The sequence below is a fragment of the Trachinotus anak genome, unplaced genomic scaffold (genome assembly GCF_046630095.1).
Source record: "Trachinotus anak isolate AG129_WGS33_773 ecotype Australia unplaced genomic scaffold, CSIRO_AGI_Tana_v1 ptg000034l, whole genome shotgun sequence".
In the NCBI taxonomy this organism is placed as follows: Eukaryota; Metazoa; Chordata; class Actinopteri; order Carangiformes; family Carangidae; genus Trachinotus; species Trachinotus anak.
In genome coordinates this window covers 1,267,501-1,288,211 of record NW_027273885.1, presented here as the reverse complement: position 1 = coordinate 1,288,211, position 20,711 = coordinate 1,267,501, and the positions used below count along the sequence as shown (strand labels likewise).

General features: G+C 42.2%; 1 protein-coding gene across 6 annotated transcripts in view; it reads left to right on the top strand.

Annotated features, from left to right (window-relative positions):
- Positions 1-20,711, top strand: part of bcas3 (BCAS3 microtubule associated cell migration factor) — a 314,178-nt gene that overhangs the window by 109,854 nt on the left and 183,613 nt on the right. For 5 of the 6 annotated variants that reach the window (XM_071471601.1, XM_071471606.1, XM_071471602.1 and 2 more), the window contains exons 20-22: positions 4,063-4,163; positions 9,057-9,253; positions 9,560-9,657. In XM_071471601.1, coding sequence (XP_071327702.1) covers positions 4,063-4,163; positions 9,057-9,253; positions 9,560-9,657 — 396 coding nt within the window. Of the gene's footprint in view, positions 1-4,062; positions 4,164-9,056; positions 9,254-9,559; positions 9,658-11,038; positions 12,077-12,106; positions 15,719-20,711 lie in introns of those variants that run through there. The other variant, XR_011687033.1, reaches the window with a different exon arrangement.

The following is a 20,711-nucleotide window of genomic DNA, read 5'->3' as shown; positions in this document are numbered from 1 at the left end:
TGCTCTGGCTAACAGGCCACTGGCTACCGGCCTCCAGCTCAGCAAAACACCGCTCTCTCCACAGTCAATAAAGACTGTGACACAGACGACTCTGTTCTCGGCGCTGCAGGGAAGATTGTTTTTCTGCTTATGTGAGTGTGCGAGTGCATAATCATCAGTGCTTATTAAAGAAACACACACAAAAAGATTGGAGTTCGGTTATTCTATTCTTTAACAAGGCTTTTACTTTTTATGAGCCAGCTGGAAATCATGTTTTATGAATTATAAGCTTTTCTTTATTATTAGTAAATAGCTTTTTGAGTTGATTGACACTTCTGCCATTGTTGGTTAGAGGAAGGTCTTATAATTACTCAGTAAATTAATTTGATGTATTTTCAATACTTACACCATTCAGAAAATAAATAACAACCAGAACATCTTATAAAATCCACCCATCCCTCAGCCCCTAAAAACAAAAAACAGTATAAAAATATCCATTTATATGATATTGTAATACATTTTCTGCAAAACATAAATTTTTACCATAAAAATTGACAAATGGATACAATAAGCAGATGAGTCTATTGAGGCTAATCCACCAAATTAAATACCTTGAAAATAAAAACACTTCATCACATTGATGCACAATTATAGAAATATCACCACACAGAAATCCTGCTGCTCATAAGAGGCTGGAGATATTAGATTAGATAAAACTCTGTATATCGTCTCCTCAGTAAATATCATCATATCACATAAAGCACAGAAATACGTTAAAAATAACACAGTAAAGTTGCATTTAAAATTCAATGAAAAGCTAAAGCAAGTAAAAAAAAAACAAAACAGTGAAATAAATAATTAAAGATGATAAAGAAGTTTAACAGTAATGTTTTCAGTCCTTATTAAAATGAACTGACAGGTTCAGCAGGTTTTCAGAGGAAGAGACCTGAGAACGGAGCCTTGAGGAACTCCATGTGATTTTTGTTCATTCACGTTCTTAATTACCAGTTGACACAAAGTTGTCCCTGTCTTATAAATATGATTACAAGGGTGATGATCAGATCAGGGAAGTAGCTGAGCCTAACACAACTTTTGCTACAAACTGTTTTTCTACAGTTTACTTCTTGTAAAATGCTGTAAAATCTTGTCTCACTGTGTTAAAAACAACTCATGTATTCACTCATGTATTTATTTTCACTCTCTATTAACCTTCCAATTATGTTCTCAATTAATAGACAAATCGTTCGGTTTATAAAATTATAAAAAAAATTATATATAATTATATATAAAATTATAAAATCAGATACTGAAAAGCAGCAAATCATCATAATTAAAAAGATGTAAAGCAAGGAAAGTTTAACATTTTAACTTAAAAAAATTACCAACATGTTTTAATTGATAAATAGACTAATCATTTCACTTTGTGCCATCTGTTACACTTACTGTAAAACTTTGACTTGACGATCATATTTAATGTTATACTGGTACCAGAAGCTGTAGCAGTGCAGTACTGATTCTGGTCTGAAGGCCCCGTTAGACTCTGGACTATTTCTCAAGAACAGGGAGACGTGTGTTTGGCCTGGGAAAGGCTGAGAGTCACCATTTTCTTCTGTGTCATTCTCACTCTGAGTTCCCTCTGAAATAGTCCAAGAATGTGTAATTAGAGCCACAGAGGCATTATGGCACGATAATTGTGGTCAGAACTTTCAGTACAGTCTTCCAGAGTCTAAATTTCTCTACAATCCTGAATACAATGGGAGAAGGTAGCAGAGTTTACTGAACTTCCATCCTCTCCCACTCCTCTGTGATCGTTTCGAAGTTATGACACTGGGCTCTCTGTCTTTTCACTGATGTTTCTTTAAAAATCCATCAGTAAAAAAAAAAAAAAGACTCCTCTCTTGAGTGTGTTGCAATAAGTTTGCACTTTAAAAAAATTTGCAGTCTGTGAAATTGCATTGACGTTCTGTCTCTTAAGAGGCAGTAATGAGTGTTGTAAAAGCCGAGGGCGGGGAGGGCGGAGGCTAGCCGGGCGCTAAAACGAGTAGATATGACTGTAACTGCTGGGGTCACTCTGGCTCCTGACATGCACGCTAACACACACACTATCACACACACACACACACACAGAGGGTTGTGTCTTTGCTTGACCCATGGGGATGACCACTCGCTCCCCACATTGGAGCCTGGCCACAGCTCCGGCCATTGAAAGCTCCCCCACTGGAAACCTGATCCAGCCAGTCCACCAACTGCTTCAGAACATCAATAATTAATTAGGGAACAGCTATTGGCCCCAAGGGTCAGAGAGCAAGGAGAGAGAGGGAGAGAGAGAGAGGCAGGAGGAGTGGTGGTGGTGGTGGAGGAGGAGGAGGGGGAGGGGGAGGGGGGTTGTTTAATAAGTAACACAGCACAGGCTTTGTTTTTCTCTCTCCCATTTGAAAGGGACATGAGAAACCTTCTCTCTCTCTGAATCCAGCTCTAGCTCACTTTCCTCTCTGTGCTATCTGTGGGTCATTAAAGGGTCAGTTCCCCCAAATTAAAAAAAAAAACTCTCTCACCAGTGGAATCTCTCCGCTTAGGTAGTTTGATAAGGTTCAGGTTTTAAGAGTGTCTGACATTTTTCTGCCTCCACCTCAAATTTAAAAACTCAACAGAAACCAACCAGAACCAGAATCTCTGTTACTGTGGATAATAGTAAACACACTGTACAATGTTTTCAGTACATTTCCTCTGATCCATGTTGTTCTTTATCAGAGTGGAGGCAGGAATCTCTACAGAGGTGGAAGCATCCAAACGTGGCCACATACCTTCAGTGTAAAAGACGTCTCGCAGCTCTGTAGAGGTGTCTGTAGAGGTCGGCCTGCTCACACTGTTCCAGTTTTAAAATCAAAGTTATGTTGATTCTTTTCTGACATGAAAACGAAAGGTCAACAGATGAATGAAGATAACGATCAGTAGCTGCAGTTTTACATCTGATTCTAATGTATAGACAAACTCTTGATTAGAGAATTTCATTTAAATATTTTATATTAAATGTTATTTCAGTGTGCAGGGTGGGAGATATTTTCAGTGTCAATATGTTCCTGAAAAAGAAAAATCAAGACACAGAAATGTGTTTTTTTTCTGTAGGTGGCGCTTGTTTCACTCCCCAGTCCTTCCAAACATATCCTTTTTTCTTTTTTTTTCAAACACAACTACACACACACACACTGCACACTACTGCAGAAGCAGGTGTAAGAGTTGTGCAGATTTATTAACCTGTGTGTGAGAGAGAGAACCACCTCCACCAGGGGTGTATGAACACCTGGCACGTGTAGGTGTGTGTGGATAGAGACAGGAGCACCTCCTGTGCTCCAGATGTGGACTTGATGAGTTTATTAGCTGTTCCTGTCTGAAACCAACCTCATCCCTGAGGTGGGAGACGGAGAAAGGTCCGATTCTACACATTAGGCTTACTTCTCCTCGCCTGCTTATTCAAGCCTGCAAGAGCCCCATCTGTCTCTGGGTCTCTCTGTTACTCTCTCTCTCTGTGGCACACACACACACACACACACACACACACACACACACACACTTTACTGTACTCTAGCTTTTTCACACACACTGGTCTGCTCCCATGTGCCCATGTTAGACATGTTTTTTTTTCATCCATCAAATATAAATCTATTATATTTGGACATGAAAATCACCTGTGCAGGTATCGTCTGTTAAAGACCTCGTCAGTGAAAGACTCCAACACACTCTGATTAACAGTTGTCAGTTATCATTTTCCTTCACAGGCCCATTTATGTAAATTGCTGTTGGTAAAATGTGATTCACTGTTGTTGTGACTGCTCAGTCAGACTTTACTGACTGATATCCCCCCGATCGCTGCGATGATGTCATCATTTATAACGACATAGGATTTTACACTTTTTGACTTTGATGATATTGGACACAAGCACAAAATACTGGCGACTCTCAGCTTCTAAAAGTCAATATCATCATCGGATACAACAACATATAACAATTTGTGTGTGTATTTGTGTGTGTGTGTGTGTGTGTGTGTGTGTGTGTGTGTGTGTGCGCGTGTGCGCGCTCTCTCAGCGATGCCCCCAGGAAGCCCAGGCCCAATCACGCGTCACGAATCATCAGACAGCCTGGCGTCGGACCACAGCGGGCAGGAGGATGAGGAGTGGCTCTCTCAGGTAAGACCTCCACCTCCAACAGGTCGTTCAGTTAGTCTGTCCTGAGCAAACAGGTGACTGACGTTACCTGACACTCAGTGACATCACAGCCACAGTTTAGCTGCTGTGTGTTGACCGAGTTGTCCCTGTAGCCAAAATGTCCACTTTCAAATGTGCAACTTCAATCTAAAACTAAATGACTGATTTATTTGAGGTTCAAGTCCATCAGATGGAAATCTATTGTTTTGACATTTATTTTCTATTAGGGTTCAACACATAATCAAGCAGTGGTGTAACAGGCTCATAAGACTGAGTCTTTTCCATTTGATTTTATTCATAAAAAACTGTTTAATGGCCTGTTCTTGGACATGTGGGAGACACTGACATCATTTATTCACTTATTATTATTGTAGACAAACACCTGTTCAGATTAAATAAGGAGTCCAAGCAGTGAGTATTCAGTGCTTTGTAAGTGGAGTATTTGTGAGTTTAACAAGTTACTCAAAACTTTATGAATTTAGGACAAAATTAATTCTTATTAAGGGACAGAGACACAACCTGCTCCCATCCTGAGGAAAACATGTGCTATTTAATCCACTATTAAAGCTGCACTAATCAATATTCGTATACAAACATCCAGAAACAGATATTTCCTGCAGAAGCTGGTGCTGACCACAACAGGACTAAAGGTTCAGGTTAATGGAAACGGGGCTTTTAATTAATGTTTATTTTTATGAATTGCTTATGATAATATAATAATTATGTCTTTTTGTTTGTTCCACTGCCCCTAAATGGCCAAACCGTGTAATCTACAGGATTAAAGTGTCATCTCATTGTGGCAGAATTTTAACTATTCTCCCAAATTTCCAAACTTTAAGAGTTTGGGAGGACGGAAATGTGACTGGGACCTACACCCCCCACATCCCAAGTAAAAGCTGTCTATTAACCCTCCATTAACTCGTTCTGTCATCGCCAGGATTCGTTCTACTTTTAGATGATTTGCACAAACAGCAATCAGATGTCAAATCTATGCTTTGTGGCATCTTCCTCATCACAAACACCTTCCTAAATCCTGTTCAGATTATCAAAGTATTTGGTCAGTGCATGTTAGAAAAACTCCCCTACACACTGACCTTTCAGCTTGGTTAATCCTCAGCACTCATCTCTGGTGCTGGCAGGTAACCTGCTACATTTTCACCATCAATAATTCCACTGCATGTATAATTGATTGGTTAAAATGCACCCCACTTAGCTTGCAGAGGCTGTGGTTCATATCTGCCATGATAGTTTGCCAGCAGCAAAACTATCCATTGCACTAACCTGGATTTTTGGTAACTTCCTGACAGAACAGCAGTAGTGATGCATTCTCAAGTGGTTGGAGACGTAACAGTGGAGCGCTTCATACTGTAGCACGTACCTGCTGAGTATTTCTACTGTCAATGAATTTACACCATTCAAATGAAACGTGAGCTTCCACATCAGTTGTAGATTGTAGTTTGTTTTTATCCGTTTAGGACGTATCAAGCACAATAGCTTGAGAAATGCTAAAAACATATAGGCTGGGGCCCGGTCCAGTTAGAGGCCAAGTGCTGTCTCATGGATTTCATTATATCATATCAGTGGCCTTCATTACATTATCAGCAGGCATGTTGACGTTGCATTGGGATTTAGGATTGATCGTCCATCCCCTAATGAAATGTGAGGTTTGTGACCCTCCTGCCTCAGATCTCAGGTCTCCACAGCTCATCTGTCAGTCTGGATATGATGGAGAGGGTGTGATGTAGATCACAGCAGCTGATGGATGGGCAAATCGTTCAAGATGCTAGTCTTTGCTAATACACAAATAAATGGGTTCCAGGACGCTGTGCACGACTATAGTTATTATTTGTCCATAACTGTAGATTTTTGTTTGTTTCGTGTCAATGTGCTGCTGCACTTCTGTGAAGGAGAAGAGACAGCAGCAGGTTGTGCATACAGAGGTATCTGAAACACAGCATCACAAATAAATCTAGTTACAACTGTGGTACAGGAACAAAACCATTCAGACAGTTTATGTAGATGTTGTTGGACGACCTGTTGTGCAACCTGATTGATTTGAGGCCTTTATACTCACTCTGGCTCTCAGATAATCCCACATGAAGCCAGCTGCAGGTACATCAGTGTAAGAATCTTCATCATTACTCTGGGAAATGTGTTCACCACTGTTGGATGTATTTAGGGCAACACTTCATGGAGGCCAACAGAGTAACCAGTTCAGAAAGGGAAACATTATCAAAGCTGTAAGAGCAAATCTGAGGAACCATGTCACTGGCTCTTTTTGACGAGACGGGGAGAAGGGGGGGGTTGACGGTCGCTGGACTGTAACATCTGGACCTTCATCCTGCAGCAGAGAGCACCCTGGCAGCTGTTCAGCTCTGCGGCTGGGCGTGACATTGATGGTGTTAACTGGCAAAACACACACACACACACACACATATACACGCACACACACACAGAGTGACAATCCTCCTCCCTCCCTCTGTGGCCTAATTTGCACAGCTGTGACAGACCACATCCACTGGCTTCAGAAAATATTCAGACTCCATCACTATTTGCACATTTAATTGTGTTGAACTGAAATGTATTATTTACCACAGTATTCAGACCCTTTGCAGCAGCTACAGCTTCGAGTCTTGAGTAAGACCCTTCAAGCGTTGCACACGTGGATTTGGGCTTTTTATCCCTCGTTTCCTCTCAAGCTTCCTCAGACCGGATGGGAAGTGTCTGTGAGCTGCTCTTCAGGTCTCTCCACAGATGTTGTCTGGGGGTTGAGTCAGGCCTTTGGCTGGGCCACTCAAGGACAGTCAGACACTTGTCCTGAAGACACTTCAGAGCTGTCTTCACTGTCTGCTTCGGGTCACTGTCATGACAAAAGGTGAACCATCGTCCCAGTCTCAGGTCACTTGTGGTCTGGAGCAGGTTTTCTTCAAACACCTTTCTGTATTTGGCTGCAATCATCCTTCCTTCAGTTCTGACCAGTCTCTCTGTCCCCTGCTGCTGAGAAACTCCCCCAAACCATGATGCTGTCACCACCATGCCTCAACATAGGGCTGGTATTAGCCAGGTGATGGGCACTGCCTCCTGTTCACCAGACATGTATCAGCTGTGTGTGGAGGGCTCAGTTTTTGCCTCATCACCTCATGTTCCCAGATTCCTTTAGATGTTGTTAGACAAACTCCAGCAGCTGTCATATGCCTCTAGCCTCTGTACCATGAAGACCTGATAGATGGAGCGCTCCTAAGATGGTCGAACTTCCTGCAGGTTGTCAGATCTTCTGAGCTGTAGGTCACCTCCGTGATCAAGACCCTTCTTGGCCCAGTTACTCAGTTTGGAGTCCTATTGGTCCCAGATGCGAGATTTCAGTTTGTGTAATAAAGTTGCAAAAATGTCTAAAACCATCTAATCACTTTATCATTCTGGGTTATTGAGTGTAGAATTATGGGTAAAATTACAGTTTTATCAATTTTGAATTAATTCTACAACACAGTAAATTGTGCAAAAGGTGAAGGGGTCTGAATATTTTCTGAAGGCTCTGTATCTAAAAATGTGCGTAACACACACACACACACACACAGAAGAAACTGGAGTGTGAGCTCTCACTCCTGTCTGAGATGTTGGCACCTGGCAGCCAGAGTGGAGCGAGACTGCGAGCTGAGAGCTGGGCTGAGGTGAGAGACGAACGTGTACGGAGTAAAGATAATGAAATGTGAACGGTGAGACATTAAGAGACGTGTTAAGTGCTGCAGGGAGTTGAAAAGTCAGAGTTAGCGTGGGAGAGCAGTGAAAAGTAGGAGACCAAGGCAGGAGATGGGTAGTCGGTAAATTCAAGGCAAAGAGGAGATGGAGAACAGAGGAGGCAGTAATAGTCCGTCGCCATGAGTCACCCCCTCCGTAGCCCTCTCCCATCCTACTTTCAGCCAACATTAGTGCCACTCAGCTCCAGTGCCCACGGGCCGCCTGCCATGCCAGCACTATCTGATTTTCCCAGTAGGCCCCACCTCATCCTTGCTGCCATACTGTTGCTAGTGTCACTCTTCTATTAACCCCCTGGGAGGCGTCCCATCATGCCGCCGGCTCTCCCAACACACGCAAGACTGATACAAGATCTGACATCATCCTCAGACTTTGAGTGGTGCTGCAGCAGAGCAGGCTTTTAGCTGCGTGTCTTGTAACTGAGTTCATCTGAGCACTGCATTGGGTGTTTTGGTACCGGCACATAGTTTAATACCAAAGCATCGTGTCCAGTTCAATGACGAATTCTCACGTAGCTGCCCAGACTTTGTCCTAGGCCAAATGCTGATGAATTAGGAGATGAACTTGTGTGCAGAAAGTTGGCTGGTCAGATGGACATTCACCTTGTTCAGAAAATGAATCCTAATCCTAACTAAATGAATCCTAACTTTATGAATTGTAATGAATTAGCTGATCCCTTGACTTTTCTTCCATGACCACCGTGAGATTGACATTTGTAGTTTTGAATGAAATGCATCAGCAGCTCTTCAATGGATTTGGTTCATACATTACGTTCATGGTCCCCTGAGAATGAATTGCATTAACTTTAGTGATCACTTAACTTTTCATGTAGCTCTGTCATCAGGTGGAAATTTACAAACGTCAGTTTGTCGAAATACCTGCAAAACTAACGGCACTCCCATCAGCCTCAGCTGTACTTTGTTCAGTGCTAATTAGCAAATGGTAGCATGCTAACATGCTAAACTAAGATGATATCTGCTACAGCCTCACAACGTGACTGTGAACTATTAGTTTTGTTTCTTTGTTCTTTCCATAATGTCCTTGTTGAACCAAGATTTTATTTTAAGGGTTGGACAGTTAAAGTTTTTCTCTCCTCAAGAACCTGTACCTTTGTATTCTCAGGTAGAGATCGTGACCCATACAGGGCCCCACCGGCGCCTGTGGATGGGCCCCCAGTTTCAGTTTAAGACCATTCACCCTTCAGGCCAGACCACAGTCATCTCCTCCTCATCCTCAGTGCTTCAGTCCCAGGGACCTGCTGATGTCCCACAGCCCCTCTTGGACTTTGACACAGATGACCTGGACCTGCACAGCCTCAGGTAAAAGTCAGGGTTCAGAGTTACATTAGGCTCTATGTATTTTGAGGTGGTTACTGTAATGTAGCAGAAATTATCCTAATAAGAACATGTTTAAGGATAATCTTCTGATAATTATAGATTTCACCACAATTATCCTGTGGTGTAGGCAGACTTACACTTAATCACTGAAACAACATCCCAGATCTGGGTTCTTGGGACCAGATCCAGTTGAACAGGCGTCTGAGGCCCTAAGCTGTTACTCGTGTGTATTTTCTTTGTGTTATTATTGTGTTTGTAATAATGTACATATATTCTACGTGTGTGTAGGATCCAGCCTGTGCGTTCAGAGCCAGTCAGCATGCCCAGCTCATCGGGGCTGGTGGCCGATCGTCGAGGACAGTCCAACATCATGGACGCTGGATCAGGTAGGAAACTTCATCTCTCTCTGAATACTTCTTCTTCTACTCTGTAATACAAGTCTGGCTCTTTTATTTCATCCGTCTCCTTCCTGTTTCATCCTGATGTAGTTCATTCTACTTCATGTGTCCCATCAGTATCATTGAGACCATCAGGATCGGTTGTGGTGCTGTGTTTCTGGTTGATGTTTGACTCATGTTGGGTTTACATACTTTTACTCTCCACTCTATGAATTCTAACAAAAGTTGGAAAATACCTTAAAATACCAGAAAAATGACATTCACACATTTCTCTCTAGATGTGGCAGTTTTTTTTTTTTGTTTTTTTTTTTTGTTTTTTTATACTTCCTGTATTGACCTCTCTCAGCCACCATAACTGATAATTGAAAACTCAGGGTTTCAATACCTGCTTTACATGCTATAACCTCCCTCACTGAAACCCTCCTGTGGGAAAGATCAAACATCAAAAACGACACTGGTTGAAGCACCTGCAGATATCTCTCTGTTGAGGCTAATGAGGAACTCGACGTGTTACTTGGTGACGTCTTTTTCGAGGTTGTAGCTAAAAGCCTCCCTTTAGCTCAGCTGCCTCACGAGCTTTTGTTACTCAGCTGTTATTATCTTATCTTTGACCCTGTTGCTAAAAGCTCAGTCTTCTTCCTCTGAATATGTGTGTGTATTAGAATGGTGACTGCTTTTGCTAACCTGGGATATTATGCACATAGCTGAGGTTCCCATGATTTGCCAGTGAGGTACTGATGAGTTTCCAGACTTGGCGATGATGATGAACAATGTGGGAAATCTTGTGTTTGCACATGGCTTATTACACTTGTTCTGAAGTGAGGAAACTTCTGAAAAAATGTTGCATCTTTTCAAAACATCCTCAAACATTCCACTTTGTGGTTGAAGGCACTTCCTGTGACTGACTCCTCTATCTTCTATCACTACGACTCTGTGACAGCTGTGCTGAAATGAAAATGAGATTTCCTTTGCCGTTGCCCGACACCAGCACAATCCATTACGAGTGGATTATAAGTCTGCAGTCATTTACACTTTGCTACGTCCCATCTGCAGTTTTGGGTTGGATCCCCATTGTTTTCATTTTTATTGTTCTGTGCACTGTGCTCTTACTGTGTGTCACAACATACTGTGATTGTTGGAACAGGCCTAAAAAGTCCATCATCCATTAGACAGGATTGATTTGGTTTCAAGTGATTTTGATAGTATGTCCCTTTAATCCAATCACACAGACGAGTGGATTCCCCCTGTAGAATATGTCTCAGACAGTAATGCTGTTACATTGGTCTTGTGATCGTGTGTTGGCCTGATGCAGGTGAGGGGATCATCACTTATTGCGTGACATTATATCCTGTTGCCTTTTGTCTGACAGAAGAGATAGAGGAGCGACTGTGGCGTCTGAGCCATTATCTGCTGTGTCTTGTGACAGACGTCACTCATCTGATCTGCCCCCACACTGGCAGAGAGCCACTCCCAACCTTTTCACTCAGGTGTCAGAAAATATGTGCAGCTCGTGTCACAAAAAGGTGTGCCGCAAATAGTTTTACATGTCTGATACTGTCTGCAACACATACCAAGAGGTGTAAACAGATAAATGTAGATATGGTTTGACCTTTACTTATTTACCAATTTTATTTTTTATTTTTTTGGCAACTGGACACATTTCTGTTATTCATCCACATAATTATGTATTTATTTATTGCAGTATTGATACATTTGGTTTCACATTTTGTTCAAATACAGTTGGTATTTGTTCTTTTTCTTAGTGCGAGTTTTGTTTTCCATATTCTCGTTTGTGTTTCAGAAGTCAAGGCAAGTTTGTCTGTAGCACCAGTCAGACACAAGACAATTCAAAGTGCTTTATCGAGCCATGGACATACATAAAAATAAAACATTAAGAATAACAAGACATTACAATGGGATTTAAAAACAATAAAAACTAATTAAAATAAATGAGAATATTCAAATAAGTCATATTAAGATTGCATTAAATTAGGTAAGAAACACCATTTTAAAAGAAGTGCCGCAGTGAAAAAAGACACAAAACAAATGCAAAGAGGTACAAGATTAAACAGACATTACCTCTTTAATTTATTGCTGAGCTGCAGCAAACACTGATGTTTTCAGCCCTGATTTAAATCAGCTGACAATTTTCAGTAGACCAAAAACTTGTCCATGGACTCTTGAGTTTGCCACTTCAGTAATTACAGACTTTTTTTCAATGTGTAATTTTATTATTTAAATGTACATTTATGATGCACAAAGAAGCCTTAGTTAAAAATAAATATGTTCCTGTAATTAATTGAATTTCCTTACTGTGTTTAAATAATGAATGAATGATTTTAAAATGAAATCTAAAATTCATTTTAAACTGTAAATGTGAAAACAGGAGGAAAATGAAGCGTGAGATGTGGTGAAACTGGCAGAAACATACAGCAAGTGAATGAAACTTTTTTATTTCATAGTTTAATAATTTGCAATTCTGACACCTTCCAGATTCCAGATACTGTGTATCATCACAGCGGGAAAGAAGCTGTGTGAAACACAGGTTTTCTTTTTTTTATTCATATAATTTCAAACGAATATCCACATATACATGCATATATTCACTATGAATAAAATCTCCAGAACACATTCAATTTCTATATTATTTTATTTTTCTTTTTTTCTATAGTTTAATATTTAGTAATTCTTTCCAGATTCTATATAAATCATCGCAGTGAGAAAAAGCTGTGGGAAACACAGGTTTCATTCCTTTTTTCTCACTCGTGTAATGCTGAACACATTTCCCCACATACATCCATTCACCCTCTATGAATAAAATCTGTGGAACACATTTAATTTCTATATTTTCTTTTTATAAACTTCATAAATTGTGAAATTTGATAATGTGAGAATGAACGGGGCCTCGCAGGAGCTGTTTTGTTTGAAAGCTTCTGCTGAATTATGACAAAATAGAACCGAGGTGTTTAGACCTGTGGGATAAAGTCTTTACCTGTTTGCTTTCACCGTCACCTGTTAAACTTCAGCGCCCCCTGTGTCTGAGCCTTTGACCTTCGCTTTCCTCCTCCTCCTCCTCCGTCCGTCTTCCTCTGTCTGCCAAGTCTCATATCTGTGGTTCTTCTGTCTCCAGTGTCCTCTGTGTTTTCAGTTTCTTCTCTAACTGGTTCAGAGCAGAGAGAGACAGGAGGACAGAGCCTGGCCGAGGGATGGAGGTGATGCTTATCAGTGTGCACGCCTGTGTGTGTGTGTGTGTGTGTGTGTGTGTGTGTGTGTGTGTGTGTGTGTGTGTGTGTGTGTGTGTGTGTGTGTGTGTGTGTGTGCGCGTGTGTGCATAAGGAGGGTTCAGTGTTGTGTCCTGCCACTGCCATGGCGCCGCCTCTTATCACACACATCACCTTTGTCTCACCCTCTGAAGAACGAGCCTGTGTGTGGCAGAACTTACCAATATGATTTTTAAAGACCCACAACAACATTTTTTCTGGATCAAAGGTGCAGACAATTAACACATGGTTAATCTGATCCGACTCAGTTAGACTGAGCTGGTATCTGCATTTCCCCTCGTTCCCAACACGCTGCCTCCTGAGAAACCTTTAGTCCGGCCCTGATCTGACTCTGAGAAAAACTTCTGACACTGTCACTTAGTTCTGATGTTATTCTTCCCACCATCACAGTCAGCAATGATCTGCTGGAACCGTGAGGCACAGCCTTATTTACAACAGGTGAAGCCTGGTTACCTGAATGAGCCTTTGATGAGTGGATCACATCCACCTCAGTGTCATCTGCTTTAATGGGGGGGTGTAACTCAAATTAATGGAACCTTTTTTTACCAAGTTAAGTTGGACAATGTCCCAAATTAGCTTTTATGTGATTGTGCAGAATCTAAAATAATTCTTCTTCATTTTACAACATGACATAAGTTCTTATCTCTTTTTTTTAGTCAAAGTTACACTAAAACCATGACTAGGAATAATATCTGAAATCAGTATATGCATAAAAACTTTTATTCCCCTCAATACATGTCCTGATGTGCACAATATGTAAAATACCATAACACTCTTACATGTACAAGAGATTAAGAACAAACATTAATGTTTAATGCAATTAACTTAAACTTAAAATGTTCTTTTTTATTGTTGATAGAAATATGAACACATTTGAAGAGACTACATATTGGCAAAAAAAACATCTGCTGGCTAATAATAATAATAACAATAATAATAACAATTTGTTTAGCACCTTTCATACAGAAAATGCAGCACAAAGTGCTTTAAAAGAAATAAATTACATAAACCAAGTGATTCACGTGAAAAGTGAATGAACATAAAAATGTGTTAAAAACATTACAGTAAAATGAGGTGGAATAATGATAAAATAATAACAGGAAAAAAATTAAATAAATCATGCAAATAAGTAAAAAAAAATATTACATAGATGCATAAAATCAGTAAGACATCAATACTTGTAACAGCGTTTAAAGAAGTGCTGAGCAAAGTGGAAACTGTCAGAGCTGGTTAAAGGCTGAGGTGAAGAGGATGCAGGATAATCAGGGAGTTAGTAATGTAGCTTGGTCCTCGCCCATGAAGGGCTTTGTATATAAACAGGAGGACCTTAAATCAATTGTTAATGTAACAGGAAGCCAATGCAGAGCGGCTAATAACTGTGCAATTAACCTTGAAAATTACAGTCAGTTCATTCTGGAGAGGAAGATGATGTCGACCTCAGTTCAACACCTTGTGTCAGTTCTCTGCAGTCACTGAGCAGCATACAGAGCGGACATATAGACACATAAAAGGCCGACTCGTGTTTCCAGCCGTGTCTATTAGAGTAAAAGTGTTTCCTCCTGAGTCCTCAGGCCCAGTGAGGCCATAAAGCTGCACCTCTCCCCACAGTGACTCACTTACAGTCAGTCAGTCTCCCCAGTGTCTGCTCCATCTTATCTCAGCCCATACACTCTGCTTATCTCTGCCCTCCCTGAGGTGATGGGACGCCGTCTGCGTGGGACACACACACACACACACACACACACACACACACACACACACTGTATGTTGCTTACAGTCGTGCTTTCTTGACTCAGCATAATTGTCTCTATGAGGAGCCCAACACCAGCGCTGCAGTCTCACTTTCCACCATCTGCAACATACAGGATCAATATGAAGCTGTTATCAATATCCCCTGCCTGCCTCGCTGTGCGGTGTGTGTGTGTGTGTGTGCGCGTGCGCGCGCGTGTGCGTGCGTGCGTGTGCAGAGGCAGCTTCAATCCCAGCTAGACTACACAGTGGCATTCTGTGGCCCAGGAGGTCATATCAAGAAAGAAAGAAAAGGAGACAGACCTGAAAGAGAGATAACACTGCAAGACTGAACGAAAGAGTATTTAATCTTACCTGTGTGTGTGTGTGTGTGTGTGTGTGTGTGTGTGTGTGTGTGTGTGAGTGATAAGTCTCCCCGTCCCCCTCCACACTGCTGCAGTTGTGTTTTGACTCTGCAAAGAAAGCCACCCTGCTCCCAAACAGGAAACAACAACCTCTGTGGTGTCAGCACAGTTTGTTGTTGTCATCCTCAGCGTGTGTGGACGTATGTCCCCGTCTTTGTTGCCACATCTTAGCCTCAACTGTTTGTCTCCATCTCCGTATGTGTGTGTGTGTGTTGTGTGATTTATCTGTGGCGGTGGATCAGTGATAGTGTGTTAGCTGGCGGCGGAGCAGAGCAGGCAGGACGACGGGGAGCTGGCTTATCACAGCACGCAGAAGACACTTTGGAGTGCTACTGGACTTTAGCACTGTTGTCTGTCTGTGTATGTGTGTGTGTGTGTGTGTGTGTGTGTGTGTGTGTGTGTGTGTGTGTGTGTGTGTGTTAGAGCAACAAACTGGCGAAGAATCTAAAATTTTAAACTGAGTGTAGGAAACTTTAATTTGAGAAGTTTTAATTAGTGTGATGTGTTTTTTCCTCTGTATGTGTGTAGACGTGTTTGTGCGCTGTGTGTTTACCCCTGTGACTTCAGTCTAGTGTGTCCCTGATTTACAGCGTCCTGTAAAGCAGGGAGTTAATCAGTGTGGGATCAGCAGCTATCAGCCATTAGCCACATCTACTTCATATTATCACAGCTCAGTCAGCGTGTGTGTGTGTGTGCACGCGCGTGTGTGTGCTAGGCTTTTAAATAAAATCCAAATATCTTATCTAACACACTAAACATATATATCAGTTTGGTGACGTCCCATTCCAGTTTTTTTCCCCCTGCAGCTTCTTGAATACCATCTCTCTGCTGACACCAAGTCTGGTCCAGTTCTCACTTTATTACGAGCCACTGATCCAGATACTGGACGTCTTGGTTCAGAATTACAGAATATTATCTGATCTGTATGAAAGTTCACCTGGGAGAACCTGACCTGGTGTGTGTGATGCTCTGGGGGAAAGAGGTATCACTCTGCTGGATTTGTTAGAACTACAGAAACAGTCCACTTGTATTTGCACTGTGGTGTAACAGAGTGGAGCCTGGAGATATTAATGACGTCACATTGTCCACCTGAAAGGTCTCAGGGCCATCAACGGTGACGATAACGATATGTGGGATGAAAACAGGACAACTGTGGTTCTTTTAGCTGCATATGATTCACATAACTGTCATCAAATCATTCAGTGAGCCCTGGTCCTCTGTCCTTCAGCTTTTTGATTCAATACTCTGTGGTTTGGAGGAGTAGCCTCGTCATCAGGTTGGTGCTGTTGTGTCTGTTAAGGACAAATGTTGTTGTGGAACTGAAACATGATTTTAATCATCTGATTTATGACAGAGCAAAGTCTCTGCAAAATATTTCTCTACCACAGTTAAATGAGTAGAAACCATTGATTAACTTTAACAAAAATCCAAAACATGCATCGGTCACATGGTCACTGGGATTTTAAAGTTAACCTGATCAGTGAACTACAACGTGCGCAGACACCAGAAGGTTTCAGCCGTTCTCCATGTGTGTCTGCATGCGTGCACCTGTTAGCGTCACCAGCACAGTGCCCCCTTGTTCCAGTGACCCACCACCCTCTGACCATCATCAGCACCACCCTGAGGCGAGAAGGGGCTTTCCCCCTTTGTATTGTTCTCACAGAGGCTGGAGGAGAAAGAAAGAGAAGACTGTGAACGACTGAATAAAAAAAAGATGAGCCCCCCCCCCCCCCCCCCCCCCCCCGACACACAAACTCTCATACACACACTTTAGCCTGCCATCTTTCCCTCCCTCTTCATACCTGAGCAGCCATTTAAAGGAGCAGGCACCTGTGCTCTCTTTCTTTTTCTAATACACACATACCACAGTAACCTATACCCCACAATTACCTCCGCGTCTCATAAAGGGCCCTTGTATTTTGTGCTATAGTGGCCACACTGACAACAGTGATTGTGCAGGCCAGAAAGATGGCTGGCCACCTGATCTCTTCCTTAAAGACAAATGCCCTCATTTCCCGTGACCCCCAACCCCCCCCACCCCCTCTCATTCCTCCTCTCCTGATGTTATTTTCATCAATAGGCACCTTTGTCACCTTGCTGCCACTCGGCCCCTCCACCCATCCTGTCCTCTGCCTCGGGGTGTGTTTGGTGACCCGTCGGCTGGTGACAGAACATAACAGCAGATCTCCACAGTCGTCGTCACCCCTTTTTGCTTTTTGTCATCACCGCTGATCAGGCAAAGGGAACCACTGAGCTGTTATCAGGGAGAAGAAAGAGGGAGAAAAGTGATCTGAGAGAAAGAGGAAGCAGAGTAAGGACGAGTAACACGAGTGACACGTTCAAATGTGGTTTCGCCTGCCGGCCCTGGGATGGCTGGACTGTCTTCTGGTGGTCTGAGATGTGGATTCAGACAAAGATCTGTTTCTCAGAGAACAGATTGAACGCCAGGAATGGCTGAAAAACTATCTGGAACTCTATTCGTGCATTTTTTGCATTCGCTTGCTGTGTGTTTACTATTATTAGTATTTCAGAATAGTTTTATAGTTGTTTTCACTTATTTACTTTGTGTTATGCAGTTGTAACAGATCTATGGAGTTTTTCTGATTGTGATGTCTCTTGGGAAAATATGTCGTAAAGTAAAGCACTGCTGCTTACACACAATACAACCAGCACCACTACATCACCCCCCCTCCCAGAATACACACCTGTTTGGAAAGAGAAAGTGTGTTATTCACCTGGAGTCACCTGAACACCACACGTCAGCACTAAAATATTTATCTGGGGCATTTTAAGCTTTTCTGACAGTGAAATGTGTTTCTGTCCAACTAAACTGTGACAGCAGATATGTTTTGTGGGGAATACAATTGCATCCAGATCATGTTTTCTATTAACTTAATGAGGATGTGTTGTTAATTTATGTTTCTGAAACACCCACCATCCACCCCAAACACCTCCTGCCAGCTTTGCTCCCAGTAATAAATTTACTGCCTCTGAACATAATAATCCAGCCAGTGATGATGTTTCCTATGAGGTGAATTTAGTTGTACAGAAATGTGATTTCTAGGAGACGAGGTAGGATCCCTGGACAGGCTCAAACTGAGGACGTCTCAGCTTGATCCCAGTGTCTTGATCCCAGACGTCTGTCACAACTTCCCGGACCACAGCTGTCCACTGAGTTTTTATTTAAATGCCCCAACATTACTAATTAAATTACAATTTTTCTCTGTATCAACACGTTCATCTGCACAAAATGTGGACGATATAACGCGTGGAATGTTGAGTTATTTCAACCTGCACAAAAAGGTTGTTTTGAGGTAAAAAAGTCATGTAGGTGATGACGACAGTCTGTGACCCTGCTGCAGATTCAGGGTCTGTTCTGGTTGTCTGGTAGCAGATTTGGGGATAATATCTCAGCATTGACATAAGCTAAGTTTGTGTTTGTTGAAGAGGCTAAGAGATGTGAGGCTGTGAAAACTGACTGAACAGTAACCTGCTCCTGCCGGGAAGCTAAGGGTAGCTAACCGTAGCCAACGGTTGCTAACGGAAGCTAACAGGAGTTAACGGTAGCTCACGGTAGCTAACGGTAGCTAAAAGTAGCTAACAAGCTGACATCTCTTCAACACAGACAGTGCAGATGAATTAGTGACAGACTTTCTGTTTCTCCCTTGCCTAAAGTTCATATCTGTGTTAGAAACATCTGCTCCTCACAGTCCATGAGTAGCTGTGTGGGATAACATTTATTTCATAATGGCGACGACCTTGTAAGTTTATTACTCCTGCTCAGATGTTTTGCACATGTGGCCTAAAAAAATGAAGGTGTATCATGTTTTAGTCACTTTGCAAGGAAAATAAATCCACAGTTTTAATAATCAGAAATTTCTTTTAAAGTTTTGCCTATCATGTAAACTTTGCTCACTTTTTGAATGTAGAAGAAAGTTCCCAGGATGAATTCTGAGACGATTAAACTTTCTGAAATAAAGTTTAAAGTTTAATAGATAAATGAATCAAAATGAATGGAATCGGGACTTGAATCAAAATCAAATCAGGGTATAGGGGAGGGCAGATATCCACTCTATCACACAAATTAATATCTATTGAATATATGTGCATAAAATGTCAGAAAATAGTGAAACCAGCTCACCAGTTATCAGTGTTTATCAGAAGAGAGAGGCCTCTGTGTGTCAAACTCATCTTAACCATTTCTTCCTCATCTTTCCTTTCCACGTCTTTTTTTTCCATTTTCTACTTTTAGGACTTCAGGAAGTATGTTAGCTCGTGTGAGTGTGTGTGTGTGTGTGTGTGTGTGTGTGTGTGGGTGTGTGTGAGAGAGAGAGACTGTGTGTGTGTGAGTGTGTGAGAGAGGCTTTGGGGACTACAGGGTGGGAATGGTTTAGCCACATGTAGGGATTTATGGGGAGTGTGCGTGTGACTGAAAGAGATCAGGGTGTGACATGGATTGATATGGGAGGGTGCTGATCAAGTTTTTGTACTGCTAGTATCTCTCTCTCTCTCACTCTTTCTCTCTCACTCTTTCTCTTTCTCTCTCTCTCTGTCTCTCCCTCTCTCTGTATATCTGTGTTTTTTTGCATTGGCACACTTATAATCTGTGAGCGATGGAATGTCCTCCAGCATTAGTGTTATACAGCAAGTGCATGTGTGCCTGTGCATCCATGTGACTGTGTGTGTGTGTGTGTGTGTGTGTGTGTGTGTGTGTGTGTGTGTGTGTGTGTGTGTGTGCAGTGCCAGAGGGCAGTGAAGACTGAGCAGCTGCTCTTTATAGTGACTGAACGGACACCAATGTGTCGGGCATCTGTCACGCGTTCACCCCACTGTCTACCCACTGTGGTGTGTGTGTGTGTGTGTGTGTCTGTGTGTGTGAGTGAGAGAGAGAAGCTGTGTTGGTGTGTGTAAACATGGCAGTCTGTTTCCCAATGATTTCATAATCATGTATTGCAATTATAATATTGGAGAGGAATTGTATTTTTAATATGTATTTTTAATCATGACTAAGAGAAGCACATAACCGTTATGAATGTGGATTGTGTGTGTGTGTGTGTGTGTGTGTCTACCAGCTGCTGAAGCAGAGGATCATGCTGATGTTTCATGTCCGTACACACACTCGCACGTTACAGAGCAGCGGTTTGTCCCAGTGTCAGGGCCGAGGAGGGCTTGCTGTCGGTGCCACCCTTTCATTCCCATGACCTCAATCTGCAGTGGGCGCCCTGCCAGGCCGGCCGTCCCTCTGTCTGCTGGGCCCGCCTCCACTACCAAGATGTGAAGGGGAAGTAATAGAACAGCTGTACACTGACCTCACACACACTCTGATGTACAGAGGCGCTAACTCGTCTGAATATTTAAGCTCTGAACACACCTGGACAGCCACATGCACATGCAGGTGAAAGCTGACACTTTAAACTGGAATAATATCAAAACTCTTTGATTTATCATCCCTCAGTTATCAGGCGGCACATTGGTGCAGAGGTTTGCACCGTTCTGAGGTTCTGGGCTCAAACCTTTCTGTGAGGAGTTTCTATGTTCTCCTCCAGGTGCTCCGGTTTCCTCCCACACCCTGAACACGTGCAGGTTAAGTGGTGACTCAAAGTTGCCT